The following is a 15,714-nucleotide window of genomic DNA, read 5'->3' on the forward strand; positions in this document are numbered from 1 at the left end:
GTGATCCCAGTGTGATCCCATCCCTGCTCTGTGTGCAGGATCAGCAGGGACCTGTGTGATCCCATCCCTGCTCTGTGCAGGATCAGCAGGGACCTGTGTGATCCCATCCCTGCTCTGTGTGCAGGATCAGCAGGGACCTGTGTGATCCCATCCCTGCTCTGTCTGGGATCAGCAGGTGTGATCCTGGTGTGATCCCATCTCTGCTCTGTGTGCAAACCCCCTGCAGCCACTGCTTAGGATTAAATGCATTTTTGAAGCCAACAGCTCTCTCCTGGAATTTCCAGGTGCTCATGCAACAGCAACATCATTAATTCTCCTTTGTTCAGAGTTTCAGCAACCAGCAGTTCCATCAAGGAATCCATTTCAGAGTTGGTGAGCTTCACTACAGAGAGCTGTGAGCCAGACTGTCCTGCTGCCCCAAAGCTGATTAACAGAACCAAAAACAGCCTGAGTTTGCAGTGGAAGGTGAGAAGCAGAGCTGGGTGTGCAGTGGGATCTGTTGGATTCATGTATAGTATGTTTAAATTAGCTTGGTCAATAATTTAATGTGTACTTTAGGTGTTGCCTCTTAAGTTGCTCAGTTAAGACTGATAATGAAATTATTATTTTCTTCCTCTTTTGGTGTTTACTGAGTTTCTTGCCTGCAGCTTTAGTGTGGCAGAGTTGGTAGCAGGTCTCTTATGAAGTGTTCTGTAGGAAAGTTCTCAACTGGCAGCTGTTTTTGCTTGGGTTCCTACATGATAAATAGATATAACTTAATATTCCTATAGTTATCCTGACCCATTCAAACTAAATTTCTTTGGCTGGTTTTGTGGATTTACATTTTTTTAATCTGACTTTTGAGTATATACAGTATCTGTGAAGACTTGTTGGTAGCTGTGTTTTCTTCTTCTTCTGACTACTGAAAATGGTTACAGCTAAATGACTTCAGTTAAATTATTTGTATAATCTGTACTTAGAAGATGAAGAAGTTCCCAGTTTATCTGTCATAACAAGCACAAATGTTGTTCATCTGAACACTAATGTTGCTCAGTTGTTGAGCACACAGTGCAAGGCACAAGGAAACAAGCTCTAAGAATATAACTTGCTTTATTCATAAAAAAGAACTATACATAAGTTAATATTCCAAACTCTCAGAATTAATAGAAGTAGCACAGCAGCCCAGAGCCTTGTTTTAAAAGGCAGTTGGAGTGTATTGTATTCAATTGTTAAAATGTTGTTTTAATGTGTAAAAATATTTATAAAAGTACAACCATTTGATTTTAACTCTTTTTTCTTTGTTTCTTTATTTTCAGTCCTCAAATGACAATGGTTCCAAAATAACCAATTTTCTTTTAGAATGGGATGAGGTAAGACCTTTTCTAGTACCAAAAAAAATCATAATGACATCTGTAGAGCAATTATATTTAAAAATACTCTTTGCTTAAGTACAGCAGCTATTTTGAGTGCAACTGTCCAGGCAGTTTAAAGGGACAAATGATCAGTGTGAGGGGACAGAGTAAAACTGCCTCAGTTGTCTTTCAGAGCATCATTAATTCCTGTACTCTCTTTAAATGGATGAGCATTTGTATCTTTGGGAGCTGTCACAGATATCCCTCAGATTTTGGCCTTCTTACTGAGATGTATTCAAAGGGATAAAAAATGTCAAAAATATGTTTTGTTTTCAACTACAGTTGTTTATTGTGTCAAATCTCCATTATTCAAAATAAACAGATACCTCAATCCAAATGTGTTTTATTCTCAGGAATGCTCAGAATGACCATCAGCATATTCAGTATGACCATGATGACATTAGATTTTGCATTCTTTAGGTTTTTCATTATTATTAAACGATGAAATGACATTTGTGGTGGAAGGTGTCCCTGCCCATGGCAAGGGGTGGAATGAGATGGGCTTTAAGGTCCCTTCCAACCCAAACCAGTGTGGAATGCTGTGATTTAGGAGATTTAGAGTGAAGAGGGTGACCTTGGCAGGGATCAGACAGACCCTTGGTGGAGTTCACGCAGTCCCAGTGCAAGAAGTGACTCTGGTTCTCATTTTTTCAGGGGAAGAGTGGCCCCTTCAAGGAGTGTTACTACGGGCACCTGAAGCAGTACAAACTCACCAAACTCTCTCCCTCCACCAGATACTCGCTGAGATTGGCTGCTAAAAATGATATTGGAATGAGGTAACAACCCGAATACGTGATATCATTTATTTCCTCCTCAGCCCCCTGTGCTGTTGTTGATGTTGTGTACAATCCCTCCCCAGTGGGTTCAGCGAGCCGGTGTCGTACTACACGGCCGGGATGGTGCCCCCAGCCCCAGCCCCCCCGCTGCTGCTGGAAGCAGGAGTGACCTGGATGGCCCTGAGGTGGATCCCACCCCCTGGGGTGTCCTCAGATGATTCCCTCACTTACACCTTGGACATGGAAGAGGAAGGTTCTGTAAGTGCTGAGGTTGTTGCACACGTCAAATACCTGATCCTCCGTGGTGCTGAAATAAAAAATTAACTCTGTTTTACCTTTGAATTGCCAAGTCTTTCACGTAATTCATAAAGAGATGAAGTTCATGCTAAAAAAATCGTGATGGACCTGCTCTGGTTTTTTGTTCTGTCTTAAAAAGGAGTGACTGTGTTTGTCCTTGTTTTCCCTCCTTCCCAGGGTTATGGATTCCAGCCCCAGTACAACGGAGATGAGCTCTCATGCACTTTAAGAAACCTTAGGAGGAGCACATCCTATAGGTTCAGGGTTCGTATTTTATTCTGATTTAATGATGACTGTGCTTTTCTGGGTTTGGCATTTTCATGCAACTCAGACACTTTGTATTGAGAGCAGGAAATTATCTGTTGTTGGAACAGGTTTTGGCGAAATCCTAAAACAAATCAGATTTTCTCCACTAGCTAGTTCTTTTTTCTCTTAAATTGTTGTCTTTATTTTGGTTGCTTTTTTAATAGAGGAATTTTGTAAATCAGCAGTATATTACTGTCATTTTATGTTGTCAATAGGTATTATTGTCATTAAATAAAGAAGTTATTCTTTTCACTCCCGAAACAGCTCTTTGCCTACAACAGTGAAGGAAAAAGCAGTCCCAGTGAGGTGGTGGAACACAGCACCAATCCTGACAAACCTGGACCCCCCAGTAAACCAGTTGTAAAGGGCAAGATCCACTCCCACAGTGTGAAAGTTGTGTGGGGTAGGTGCCTTTTGGTATTCCAGTGCTGCACTGAACTGTGTATGTGCAGTCCCTCGGGGGTGCAGATCAAATCAGAGGAGAACTCAGGCTATTTATTTGTTCCTGCAGGAGAAATTATTATTTATTATTGCAGGAGAAATACTCAGCATTAGCAAAAAATGGTTTATTTGGGGACTGTAGTACAAAAGTGATGGTTTTCTTCATTCATTTTAGAGAAATCTCATGTGCTCTTAAAAAGTAAGAGCTGATACCTGCAATTGGCACTATTTTCCTAGTTCCTCTTCCTGGCATAATCGTGATTAATAATAGGAAAAAAAATTGCTCTGAAAAACATGTTGTGAATAATTAAGAACACTGGTTTCTGTTTCTGTTGGAGTTTTCTACTTGAATGTATTCTGCAGTCAGTGAGTATGTTCTCTCAACAAGCTGATAACAAAATAATGGCTGGTTTTAAAATCTCCCATGATTTAAGATGTTGGTTTCTTTCAGAACCTCCCAAAGATAACGGAGGATCAGACATCTCTAAATACTTTTTGGAAATCTCGGAAGCATCAGCTGGTAAGGGATCACCTTTGGGTACTGAGTGTACTGAGTCTCCACCCCTGGAGGTATTTAAATCACATGTAGATGTGGAACTTGGGCACATGGCTTAGACTTGATCTTGGAGATCTTTTCCAACCTGAACGAATCTTTCCTCGTTGCTCGAGCAGTCAGTTGTAACACGTCGTGCATGTTCTCTGTGTAATCACTCATTTAAAATAATCACTCATTTAAAATCGATTCTGTGGCTTGACTGTCATAATTGGGTGAGAGAATTTTCACGTGGGATTTTGCAGAGGTTTTGAAGTGCAAAGTGTTTCATTTCTTTGCTCAGGAGGGAAGTGGGACACGGTGTACAGCGGGGCCCAGAGGGAGCACGTGTGTGACCACCTCAGGCCCGGCACCTCCTACAGACTGCGAGTGTCTTGTGTCAGTAAAGGTGGGGAAAGCCAGGTGAGCAAAATCACAGTAACTGGGCATCTGGAAGCCATTTCTGGTTATGTTTTATGAAATGTTTTTGTGTTCCTGCTCTAAACTAACCTGTCCCCCTGCCAGGCCTCCGATGTGACGACGGTCACGACGTCGGCGGTTCCCCCCGGCCCCTGTCCCGCTCCAGCCCTGGCAGGCAAAGCCAAGCCCAAGGAAATCCCTCTGCAGTGGGGTGAGCACAGGGTTTGAGCAAAATGCTTCTCTGATTTTAACTGTCCAAATAACAACAATCTGTAGAACTTCTTAGGGAAGAAAGTAAAAATAGAAATATTGAGATGCAGGCTGTGCCCTCAGGTGGTTTTTAGCTTTGGGGGGGTTTTTTTGTGGTTTTTTTTAAGAAGAGTGCCTCTGATTGAGTGATACAGTGAGACTTATGCAGACATAAATATTTGCCAGTGAGAAATCTTCCTGCCTGCCCATGACTGACTCCTGTTTGGCAATTTAAAAATCAGCTCTTCTTTTCTTATTGTTACCTCAGTAAAGGAGATAATCAAAGATACACTGTTTTATGAAGAAAACAGGGAAAATACCTGGGGAAAAAGCCTGATGAGGGCCATCTTAAGCTATCGATATCTGGGGGGAAAAGCAAGCTCCGTGAAGTGTTTCTGCTCAGATATGTGATAAAAACTTGCCCTGACTTCTGGAATTTAGCAATTAATACTGGAAAAACCAATCTGTTTTTGTTTCCTAGGCCCCCCAGCCGTAGATGGAGGTTCTGACATTACAGAATATATTCTGGAGATGGCAAACTCTGAACAGGATGAACACAGGGTTGTGTATCAGGGCCCAGCAACTGAGTATGTAGTGACCAACCTGCTTCCAGGGAGAACCTACTGCTTCTGGATCCGGGCAGGGAATAAAGTCGGGGTAACCACTGCCAGACCACATCTCATCTGTTCTTCACCAGAGTGTGCAATGATGGTGCTGCTGGAGAAGTCTGAGGCTATTTTGTAGCTTGTGTTGTGTGAAAAACCACTTAATAATGCCTTAAGAAATTGTTTGATGTGTTCCAGTGAGCTCACACTCTGCAGCTGGTGGTGTGGGAACAGCATTGTGTGGAGAGGGGTGTGTGCAAGCCATGCCAGGTTGGAAAAAAGGGTGGAAGAAATGTTGGTTGCATAAAAGTCTTTGTGAAACAGTCCCCAGCTGCTTCTGGAAGCCAGATACTGGCTGGGGGAGGGAGGAGTTACACAACCCTGGAGTGGGAGGATCTCAGATTCCTGTGGGAATGGAACCAGCTTAGAGTAAACTACCTGCAAGGGATCTTCAGTGGTGCTGTGGAACTGAGCACTGGGCTCTGCTATCTATTGCTCTGTCAAGTTAAAAGTGGTTTGTTTTCTTCACTTGCACATCAGTTCCTGCTCTGGTGCTGTTGCTGTGTTCATGCAGTTGTGTTTCCCTGCAGTTTGGCCCCTACTCTGACAAGGCAGAGCTCTCCACTGCTCCGGGCCCCCCCGAGCAGTGCTGCAAACCCCTGATAACCTGTAAGAGTGCAACCTGTGCTGTGGTTTCCTGGGAGGTAGGTGTTGATGGCTCTCAGTAACCCCCAGATTGGTGTTTGGCTTTTAGAGTTGTAGTGACGTGTGTGTGGTACACAGAAATGGGAGAAATAACATATGTAGAGCTGGAATATTTTAAGCCCAGTTCTTTATAGATGTTTATGTTGGGTTTGTAAACTCGGTTTGAGTTACTAATTTCAGTCTTAACTGGACAAATTGGGTGACATTTAATCCTCCTCATGTTATGGTAACTAATATGTAATAGATTAGTTCATCTAATTGGTGAGAGACTGTGAGTGAATGAAAACTGTGGTCTGAACTGTGGTGGTGTTACAGCCACATGTCATCTTTTAACAAGCTGAACTTAAAATCCCTGGGAAGAGACCTCAGGTTTCAATCCCAGTGCTTCCAGAGGTTGGACTTGGTGGTCTTGGAGGTGTTTTCCAACCTTAACAGTTCTGTGTCTCTGCTCAGTGTAGCAGTAGATCCCATCTGTGTGGTGAATGTGTAAGTGCAACAGCTGAACTGAATTTCTCCTCTAACCCCACAGAGCCCGGCGTGCAACGGTGCAGAAATCATGGAATACAGGCTGGACTGGGGCCAGGTGGAAGGATCCATGCACATCATCTACACTGGCCCTTGCCAGAGCTATGAAGTCAAAGGGCTCACACCTGCAACCACCTATTACTGCAGGGTACAGGTAGGAAAAGCCTTTTGCTGTCACTGAGCACATCGTCGAGCTCTTGCAGTTTGGAGAAAAACCAGCTAGAGAGGAATAAAGTCATGTGCTGTCACCTAGGAGGTAACTGGGAAAAACAGTTCCCCTTCTCCCCCAGTCCCTCCTAATTCCCTGTATCTAGAAGAGAGGTCAGACCCAGTGTGCCATGAAATCCAGACACTTTGCTGTGTTTCCATTTTATTCAGGAGATTTTCCATTCTCTTCCATGCTGCTTTAAGAACACATGGAAAGGTGTGATAGATGTGACTGCCTGGGTAGAAAAGAGCTTTGGTGAACTGTCCCTGGTGTGTTTTTTCAGGCTGTGAACGTGGCTGGAGTGGGGCTCTTTGGGGAGACCAGCGTGGTGACCACCCCGCCGTCGGTGCCCGCAGCCGTGGCCGTGCTGCACCTCCTGGAGGAGGAGCAGATGGAGATCTCTGCTCCCTTCTCCACGTGCCTTGCAATCCAGTGGGAAGAGCCCTGCTGCCACGGGGCTGAGATCACAGGGTACAACATAGAGTATGGGGAAAAGCAGCTGGTCACTGTGGGGAGGAACACGACTCATGTCCTGGAGAATCTGCTGCCTGACACTCTGTACAGGTAATAACTGGTTTATTTTGAAAGCACACTGGTAGGATTTAAAAGAATAGCTTTGAGGGTAGTGGTGTAAATGTTTAGAGCAGTTTTTCATTCAGCTGACGGACTATTTGCCTAATTCACCCTGCAGCCCCAGAAAATCACCCCAAAATTGTCCTATCCAGACTCAAAGCATGATATTGGCAGGAGTTAGATCGTGGTGTTCAATTCACATTCTGTCTCAAAGCCAAGGCCTAGTTCTGAGATTTCTGGGATTAGAATTTTTCATTGTGAAGCATATAAAGGGATAATCAGGTGTGTGGCCAAAGGAGGAGGGATGGACAGGTCAATAAGTGTTCCTGTGTCACGTGTTCAGTCTTGGTTAAAGCTGAGTTCAGATCAGGGGTCTGCAGTTTTAATTTCTGACTGCATTTTAATTGCTTTATTGTATGCAGTTATATTCTGTACCTTTTAACTCTTGCTTTATTACCCAGCATTTTTCCTGACCACATAGCTGCTCTCTCCCATTCCCAGAATCAGAATACAGGCCATAAACAGCCTTGGAGTCGGTCCTTTCAGTCATTCCATGAAAGCCAAAACCAAACCACTACCTCCTGACCCTCCTCATCTGGAATGTGTGGTCTTCAGCTACCAGAGCCTTAAACTCAAATGGGGAGAAGGGCCCAGCAGAGCTTTAATTACCAACCCTACACAGTTCAACTTGCAGATGGAGGACAGGTTTGGCAGGTAAGTTCTTGTTGATTTACTACTTCATGTCAAGCTTTTAAGGTATTTTAGGTATTTTCCCTTCTACTTGCACTAGTGAGTCACTTGGGCATCCCAGAGTTTTCCCCTTAGTTTGCAGCTTTGCATCCCATCTTTCAACCAGAAATGCTGTCAAAAAACTTGCACTTCTGCAATACCTTGCTCTTCTATTTGTTTTTTTAACAGTAAATACTATTTACTATTTGAATAATAAACATCTTGCCATTATCCTGTGTTGGCAGGGGTTTTATTTTTTGGAAATTCTAAAACGAAGTGCAGTTTGCATAAAAGAAACACAGAGTGGCCAGCTGTTCTTTAACTTGAAATTTCAATTTATTTGGTACGTTCAAGGGTTCTTCTCTTGATTCGGAGCAGGAGTTGGGTCCTGCAGCCTCAGTGGGATGGCCAGTGTGCACATGGGGAGAAACCTGGGACACCCAGAGTGTGGTGTCACCTCCTTGTCCTTAAGTTAAAACAATTGTTCCACTTCTGATACTGAGCTAGACGTTTGTGATTGCTGAGTAACTGAACTGTGTGTGTTCTCTGTGTTTCCAGGTTTGTTACAGTTTATAATGGTCCCTGTCACACCTACAAGGTACAGAGGCTCAGTGAATCCACTACGTACTATTTCCGGATCCAGGCCTACAACGACGCTGGAGAGGGAGGGTTTTCCCAAGTTTACGCTTTCACTACGACTAAATCTCCACCTGCATCTCTTAAAGGTGAGCTGACCCTGCCCCAGGAACCTCTGCAAGCCACTTCTGTGCAAGATTCCTACAGCCTGACACTGCCCAGCCCAGAGTCTTTCCAGGGCCTTGAGGGACAGAGAATGGGAACAGGTTGTGAGGGGCTTTGTTGGGTATGAGAAGGGCTCCTGCACTGCAGCTCTTCCGCCCCTGAACTAAGCATTCCAACCTTTTTTCAATTGGAAAGACATTTTTCAGGGTTACCCATCATTTGGTGTAAGTTACAAGAGCATGTAGCAAATGAGAGCACAAATAATTCCTCTGGTCTTCGCTTTCTTACTTGAACCTCAAAGGTTCTTGGTAAAGTCATTCTGAAGATCAGAGTGCTGAGGGCCTGCAGGAAAATTAATTGACTGAACCATGTTTATAACATGTAATTTCACCTCTGGGCATGGACAGAAATGCTGGTTTCTGTAGTGTTTTGAAAGTGCTGCTCCTCCCTACAAGCATTAGGCATCTGTCAGCTCTAAAAGACAGACAAGTGTAACTCAGTGATCATTTTTTAAGCTTATGTCATGAAATAGAAGAAAAACTACAAATCTTAAATCCTTAAAATTATTGGAATGAATTACCTCAAAGGATAATGGTTCTACATTTATAGAAACCATTGTTCTTTTTCTCTGAAAACACCAACAAATCCCTTTATTTTCCCGCAGCACCCAAAGCGAATCAGCTGGAAGAAAACACTTATGAAATCACATGGGAGCCTCTCCAGCCAATGAAAGGAGATTCCATTGTTTACATCCTTCAGCTTGCTGCTGGCAGAGAGTTTGATCAGGTACCTTCTGTGCAACATCAGGAACTTGAGGGGTTTTTACTTGGAAAAATTATTACAAACAAAAAGATGTGGCTATTTCTAGTGGAAGGTGTTCCTTATGGCAGTTACAACTTCCTTGTGAGGGGCAGAGGAGGGGCAGGACTGAGCTCTGCTCTGGGGGGACCAGGGACAGGACCCCAGGGAATGGCTGGAGCTGTGCCAGGGCAGGGTCAGGTTGGATCTCAGGGAAAGGTTCTTCCCCCAGAGGCTGGTTGAGCACTGCCCAGGCTCCCCAGGGCAGTGGGCACATCCCCAAGGCTGCCAGAGCTCCAGGAGGGTTTGGCTGATCCTCTGGATGTGCTCATGATGTGACTCCTGGGGATGGGCCTGTGCAGGGCTGAGCATTGGACTGGATGGTCCTTGTGGGTCCCTTCCAACCCAGCACATTCTGTGATGCTGTGACTCCAGGAGGTGCCCGGCGCTGCACACCCCTGTGAGGAGGAGCAGGAGGTCCCAGTGCAGTGTGTGGGGTGGCTCCCGTGTGATTGTCCCGTGTCCCCCCCAGGTGTACAAGGGCCCCGAGACGTCGTTCCGGCTGCCGGGGGTGCAGTCGAACTGTGAGTACCGAGTGCGGGTCTGCGCCGGGCGGCAGAGCCAGGACCCCGCGGGCCCCCCGGAGCTGCTGGGCCCCTACAGCCCCAGCACGGTGTTCTCGGCGCAGCGGCAGGAGCAGGGCCCCCCCTGCCCCGCCGCCGGGCCGGAGCTGGCGCAGAGCGGGAAGCGGCTGCGCGAGGAGCGGCTCATCGCCATCGTGCTGCTCTGCGGCTTCGCCGTCGTCGCCATCCTCTTCGCCGTCGTCATCCAGTACTTCGTCATCAAGTAGGGCTGGGCCCGGCCCTGCTCAGCCCTTTGTACAGAAGCTCTTTCGGGTATTTATGGTTAGTCCTAATGAAAATCCTAGCTGGGAATGGCCCCGTGCGTTCCCGCCCTGCTGCTGGCTGCCACTGAGGCTGGGTTGGCAGATCCTTTCCAAATGCTGAGCGCACGTTTCTTGTAGAAAGGGTGATTCTGGGTCCTCTGCAATCAGGGTGAGCTGTCAGAGAACAGCACTAAACTGCCTTACAGTGCACGCTGGGGGTGTGCACCCTCCTCCTCTCTCCCGATTCCAGCCACTCGGAGAGGGAAGGCATTGCTAGAACAGTCCTTTGCCAGCACCACCAGAGCAGCGGGAGGCGATCGCTGTTCCATCAGGTTTTGTTGTAGTTGATATCCATGAAATCCAGCAGCACAAGTGCTTGAGCTTAGAGCAGAACTGCAGAGCCTACTAGAGCATACCACATTTACTAGACTGTAGAAGGAAAGCAGAATATTGACTTAGTGATATTACTACTTTACAGTTATTTTAATATTTGGGGTTCAGTAATAATCATTTCAAGTGTTGGAGTAGAGGGTGCCAGTTTTTTAGAGTTTTAATCCAAATCAATGCCAGCTGGAGCGTGAGCAGGACACGGAGGAAAGGCCCCTGTTGTGACCGGAACGTTCCTGCTGTCCTGAGCAGCTTTGGCCCAATCCACATTTCACTCTCAGTGCCTGAGAGAAAAGTAATTCCCTGTGCAGCGTGCTCAGAACAGCACAGGTGTTGTTGTCTTCAAGGAGAAAGAGTGCATTTATGATAAATGTTACACTATTTGGCTCAAACTGAGCAATTTTTGTACTATTATTAACCTGAAAAATAAAAAGTTCAGCCTGCTTTTGGGTGCCCTTCTAACTTAACCCCAACGATCAAATTGTACGTGAGAGAGCTCTTTTTAGATAACATTTATACGATGTTTTAAACAACTTGCTATCCCAGTGGTAGCAGCTTCACATTCCATGGTTTTCCTGTTGGGAATGTTCAGCCTGCTATGAACTTGTCTGAAACTCGTCCTGGTTGGCTGGGGGATATTTTTGTGGACACTGTGCACTACATTTGACTGTTGTGTTCCATCTGCTTGTGAATCCCTGAGGAGGAGCCTCACAGCTCCTGGCTCCGTTGGGTAAAGGTTTTGAAAGCTGGAACTCACAAATTCCCGATGTTTCAGGATGGGTCTTGCCAACAGCGTTTGGAATATGCCACAGAAAGGTGGATTTAGGGTGTTTTGCAAAGTCTGTGGCTCCACTTTGTACATCAGAGCGATGCACTTGTACGTGGGAGGGTGGATGTGACAGAGCTACAGGCGCCGTGTTTCCAGTCATGAACTCACCACCTTGAGGGTCTTTCTCCTACGGCAGTTGAGGAATAAAGTCGTGTTAGTTTGAGGCATTGTGTTGTATTTCAGATGTGGAAAACCTAAATTATGGCCTAGTAATGCTTAATCCTCTTCACAGTAGATTTATGGTGCAATCTGAAATTAATCTTTTCAAAACGTACTCTTCATTTTGTACTCTATTTATTTTGATTAAAAGTCCTGGAAAAAAAAATGTATGTTTGAATGTATTGTTCTACTTGTAGCAGAACTTTAAGTTAATCATTTATTATATCATAGAAATCTCTCCCTCCAGTGTCGAAAAGAGTTTTATACAGATATTAGTCTTTAGTTTGCAGAAGAGTTTACAATCTGTCTTTATTTTCCTCATAGCCTCCCTTTAGCAGATAAACTGATAAAAAAAAACAGATAAACTGCCTTCAGAAATCTCTGTTGCCAAAGGGTTATTTCTTAACTCCTTGAACCAACTCGTGGAGGGTTATTTGGCAAAAATACTCCTGATCATTTAAAAGAGAAATTAGGAGCGCAGAGTAAATACTAACAAGTCATGACTGCTAAAAACAAAATCCTTTTGTAATTGCCACAGAATACTCATAATTCCAGAAACAACTGGGATTTATACTGCAATACGGATTTTTCCATCAGCTGTTGTCCATTCCAGAAGGATGTACCCTCGTGGCATTAATGTTTTTAGGTATCTTCAGTTTTCTTGTATTGTCATTTTTGAGGTATCTCAAACGTATGTTAAAGCTGCCATGCATTGTATTACTAAATTGTAACTATCAAATAGATAATATATTTAATACAGCCAATAAATAATACAAATGTATTCAAATTTGACTCCGGGCTCCTGTGGTTTTGTGGGTTTTAGTCTCGTTTGTGTCGTGTGGAATTTGAGGTGAAGGAACGTGCTCAGTGGCATTAGGAGCTGAAATAACTTTTCTTCTGTAAAGACTTCTTTATTTGTGGGACCCTTGGAATATCACTGTCCTTTTCCTCCCCCGGAGCTGTGTCAGCAGGGACCAAGCCGTGGGAATTCCTGAACCCCTTTGTGTGAGGTCGGGATGGTGCAGGGACAGACCTGAGGGTTGAGCAGTGACTCGACCTTTAGGAACAAGGGAATGTGTTCGTAATCCCACAAAATGAGGAATTCCTTGCCATTTTCTTTTCCAGCACTTTACAGGTTGCTTTCCATCCACTTGAGAGAGCAGAGAGCTGGCCTGGCTTAACCTGCACTGCACCTCTTGGCTCCTGTGGGAAGGAAGGGACGTGAGTTCTGTTTCCCAGGTTTGTGAGTAACAGAAAGGTCCTAAAAAACAGACAAATCTCTTCCCAGGAGCTTGGTGAGGAGGAGAGGATGGGAGGGGCTTTATTTGACCACCAGTCTTGCAAATGAGACAGTCGGACACTCAGCCCGGATTTACTTTCCACCTGAGGAAAGATCAGGGATGACGAGCTGGGAAGTACCAGGAGGGGGGAGGTGAGGGTGATGGGGGCTAGTGTGAGGGAAAACCCACGGGAAGGCTCTGGGAGGCTAGAATTACAGCCAGAGGGACAGGGACACCCTGCAGAAGGATGTGCCCATCCACAGTCCTCAGGAATTCCTCCATAACCCGGGAATGGGGCGCTGGCAGAAGCGAGAGGGGTATCAGGTACAACACAAACCTCCCCCGTCCTCCTCGGAGCTCAGCTCTTGCAGCTTCTCTACTCTGAAGGGCTGTTCAAAAGCCAGAGTTTTTTGGAGCCAAATAGTGCGGGATTTGGGCTGGAAAGGTCAGTGCTGAGCACAGTCACTGCATTGTCCAGCACATCCCAGTTCTGACGTTGGGGAGATTCCTGCTGCCCTTTCCAACAGGCAGAAGCACTAGCTGTGGGTGTTTATTCAGGGGATTTAAGCACTTGGACACCTCTAAACAAGAAAAGCTGTGTGTGTGCCATGGCTCTGCTTGGCTGCACCTTAAACACCTCCTGTCTGTGAAGAAATTCCCAGTTAAATTTCGTGGGATCACAGGCTGGTTTGGGTTGGAACAGACATTAAAGCCCATCTCGTTCCACTCCACCCCCTGCCATGGGCAGGGACACCTTCCACTAGACCAGGTTGCTCAGGGCTCCGTCCAGCCTGGCCCTGAACACTTTCAGGGATTTAAAATTTATGGGATTTAAATCCTGCACCCTGAGCAGAGCCGTGCCTGGCGTGTGCTCGCCCGGGCTGTGCTCCGGATTTCTCGGGGCAGATAATTCCCAGCTGGCAGACACTGTCTGGGATGAACGACTCCGGCTCGGTGGTGGCAGATGGAGGAGTCAGAGCTCGGCCGGGACACACCATGACCCCATTTCCTGTTTTCCAGTGCTGAAAACAAGCCCAGTGTCTGAGTGAAAAGGAAGGGTGGATGCTCTTCCATTGGAGCAATGCTCAGTGCCCACAGAATGCGGAATTCAGCCATTTATCCTGGAGAAAAGGAGGCTCAGGGGGGACTTTCTTGCTCTCTGCACCCCCCTGACAGGAGGGGGGAGCTGGGGGGGGGTCAGGCTCTGCTTCCATGGAACAAGGGACTGGACAAGGGGAAACGGCCTCAAGCTGTGCCAGGGGAGGTTAAGTTGGATATCAGGAGGAATTTCTTCATGGAAAGGATGGTGGGGCATTGGAAGGGGCTGCCCAGGGAGGTGGTGGAGTCCTCATCCCTGGAGATGTCCAAGGAAGGACTGGACGTGGCACTCAGTGCTCTGGGCTGGGGGACAAGGTGGGCATCGGGCACAGGTTGGACTCCATGATCTAGGATGATTCCATGATTCCCGGTACAGCTGTGCCCCTGAGGACTTGCCATGGGGAGAAGCTTCCATGACCAGGAAGGTGTTCATGGCCTTGAGGACAACTGTCTCCCCTGCGGAAGGTGGTTCTCCATTTCTCCTCCTCACTGCTGGTTTCCCACAGAAATCCTGCAGGTAGCTCCTGGTCATGCTTCCCAGCCTGGAATATCACCTGTGGGTGGGTGGGGAAGGTTTCCCAGCATGGATCCAGGGGGTTTTGGGGGTAAATCCAGAGTCCCACTGCAGTTCAAACATCATTTTCTCTCCTACCTCAGGAACAAATGGAGTGAGAGCCACAGCCCCATGTGCCAAGTTCCAGCCTGACCCAGAGCCCGCGGTGGAAGAGCTCCCCCCCCCTTCCCTAGAACAAGGGAAAAAAAGTGGATTTTGTTTGTTGTCTAAGGTCAGTGTCTGGAATTCCTCCTCCCTCCTCCTCGCAGGATGTTTTTGTGTAACGCTGTGACTCATGGAAGTCAAATGACTTGGCCTCGGAGCTGCGGTGCTCCGGCCAAGCTCCTCAGCTCAGGAATTCTGTGCCTGCCCCTCATGCTGGGTGAGGGTTTTCCAGCCCCTGCAGGCGCTGCCGGAGCCATGGGGCAGCTCCTGCCCCCCAGCAAGGTGAGCCCAGCACCCCCAGCACCCCCAAAGTTTTGGGATGTGTTTCCATCCAAGTTGGCTGATCCAGGTGCTGGACACCTTCCTGGGTGGGGATGGGGAGCAGATGGAATGTGGCAGCTGCTGGAACGTTCTGCAGTGAGGTACAAGGTGGAGCAGAGGGAGCTGCTGTTCCTTTCCCCCTCTCTCTGGGGAAGCTCAGTGGGAGTCCCTGGGACATCCTCGTCCTCCAGCCCTTGCTTCAGTTGGACCATCACGGGCAGTAACAACATGTTGCAACTGCTCCTGGAATGCTGCTGATCCCTGTCTGGCAAAATCTCAAGAAAACTTTATCTTTGGTTCTGTTTTGTCTCTGAAAGGGAGAAACTTTGATGAGACCCGCATGGAACATGCTCTACATGACTTTCAAATCCATCCAGCTGCCACGAAAACAAGCTGGAAAAAGCTTTTAAATTTGCTTCCTAAGCAGAACCAGTTATTTTCAGAGCAGTGGAAATACACAGGAACACACTTTCGTTTTTATCTAACCCTGGGAATGCCAGCAATTTAAAAAGTGGCTTCAAAGCCGGTAATGAAGTAACAAAACATCCCCTCCTGCTGGACCACGGGGCAGACGGGGGCACTGGGCTGTCTGAAGCAGGGGGGACAGGGGACGGATCCCTGGATCCACCACATTTGTTCTGTGCATCACTTGGTCTCCAGGAATATTTATATTACAAGGAATTTCTGCCCCGCCATGCAGCGTCTCCATGGCAACCGCGCCTGGCCGCGTCTCCATGGCA

The 15,714-nt window shown here is 46.7% G+C and overlaps 1 protein-coding gene across 1 annotated transcript in view; it reads left to right on the forward strand.

Annotated features, from left to right (window-relative positions):
* LOC108499377 (fibronectin type-III domain-containing protein 3a-like) overlaps positions 1–11,719 on the forward strand; it is a 40,778-nt gene extending 29,059 nt beyond the window's left edge. The window contains exons 8-24 of the mRNA XM_017819130.1: positions 258–465; positions 1,296–1,349; positions 2,046–2,167; positions 2,251–2,425; positions 2,642–2,728; positions 3,035–3,173; positions 3,663–3,731; positions 4,048–4,166; positions 4,269–4,374; positions 4,894–5,069; positions 5,608–5,721; positions 6,252–6,401; positions 6,739–7,019; positions 7,530–7,742; positions 8,316–8,482; positions 9,163–9,284; positions 9,829–11,719. Of these exons, the coding sequence (XP_017674619.1) occupies positions 258–465; positions 1,296–1,349; positions 2,046–2,167; positions 2,251–2,425; positions 2,642–2,728; positions 3,035–3,173; positions 3,663–3,731; positions 4,048–4,166; positions 4,269–4,374; positions 4,894–5,069; positions 5,608–5,721; positions 6,252–6,401; positions 6,739–7,019; positions 7,530–7,742; positions 8,316–8,482; positions 9,163–9,284; positions 9,829–10,146 (2,620 nt within the window). The 3' untranslated portion in view covers positions 10,147–11,719. The remainder of the gene's footprint in view (positions 1–257; positions 466–1,295; positions 1,350–2,045; positions 2,168–2,250; positions 2,426–2,641; positions 2,729–3,034; positions 3,174–3,662; positions 3,732–4,047; positions 4,167–4,268; positions 4,375–4,893; positions 5,070–5,607; positions 5,722–6,251; positions 6,402–6,738; positions 7,020–7,529; positions 7,743–8,315; positions 8,483–9,162; positions 9,285–9,828) is intronic.
* The last annotated feature ends 3,995 nt before the right edge of the window (positions 11,720–15,714 follow it).

The sequence above is a fragment of the Lepidothrix coronata genome, unplaced genomic scaffold, assembly GCF_001604755.1.
Source record: "Lepidothrix coronata isolate B3197 unplaced genomic scaffold, Lepidothrix_coronata-1.0 Scaffold73, whole genome shotgun sequence".
NCBI classification, from domain to species: domain Eukaryota; kingdom Metazoa; phylum Chordata; class Aves; order Passeriformes; family Pipridae; genus Lepidothrix; species Lepidothrix coronata.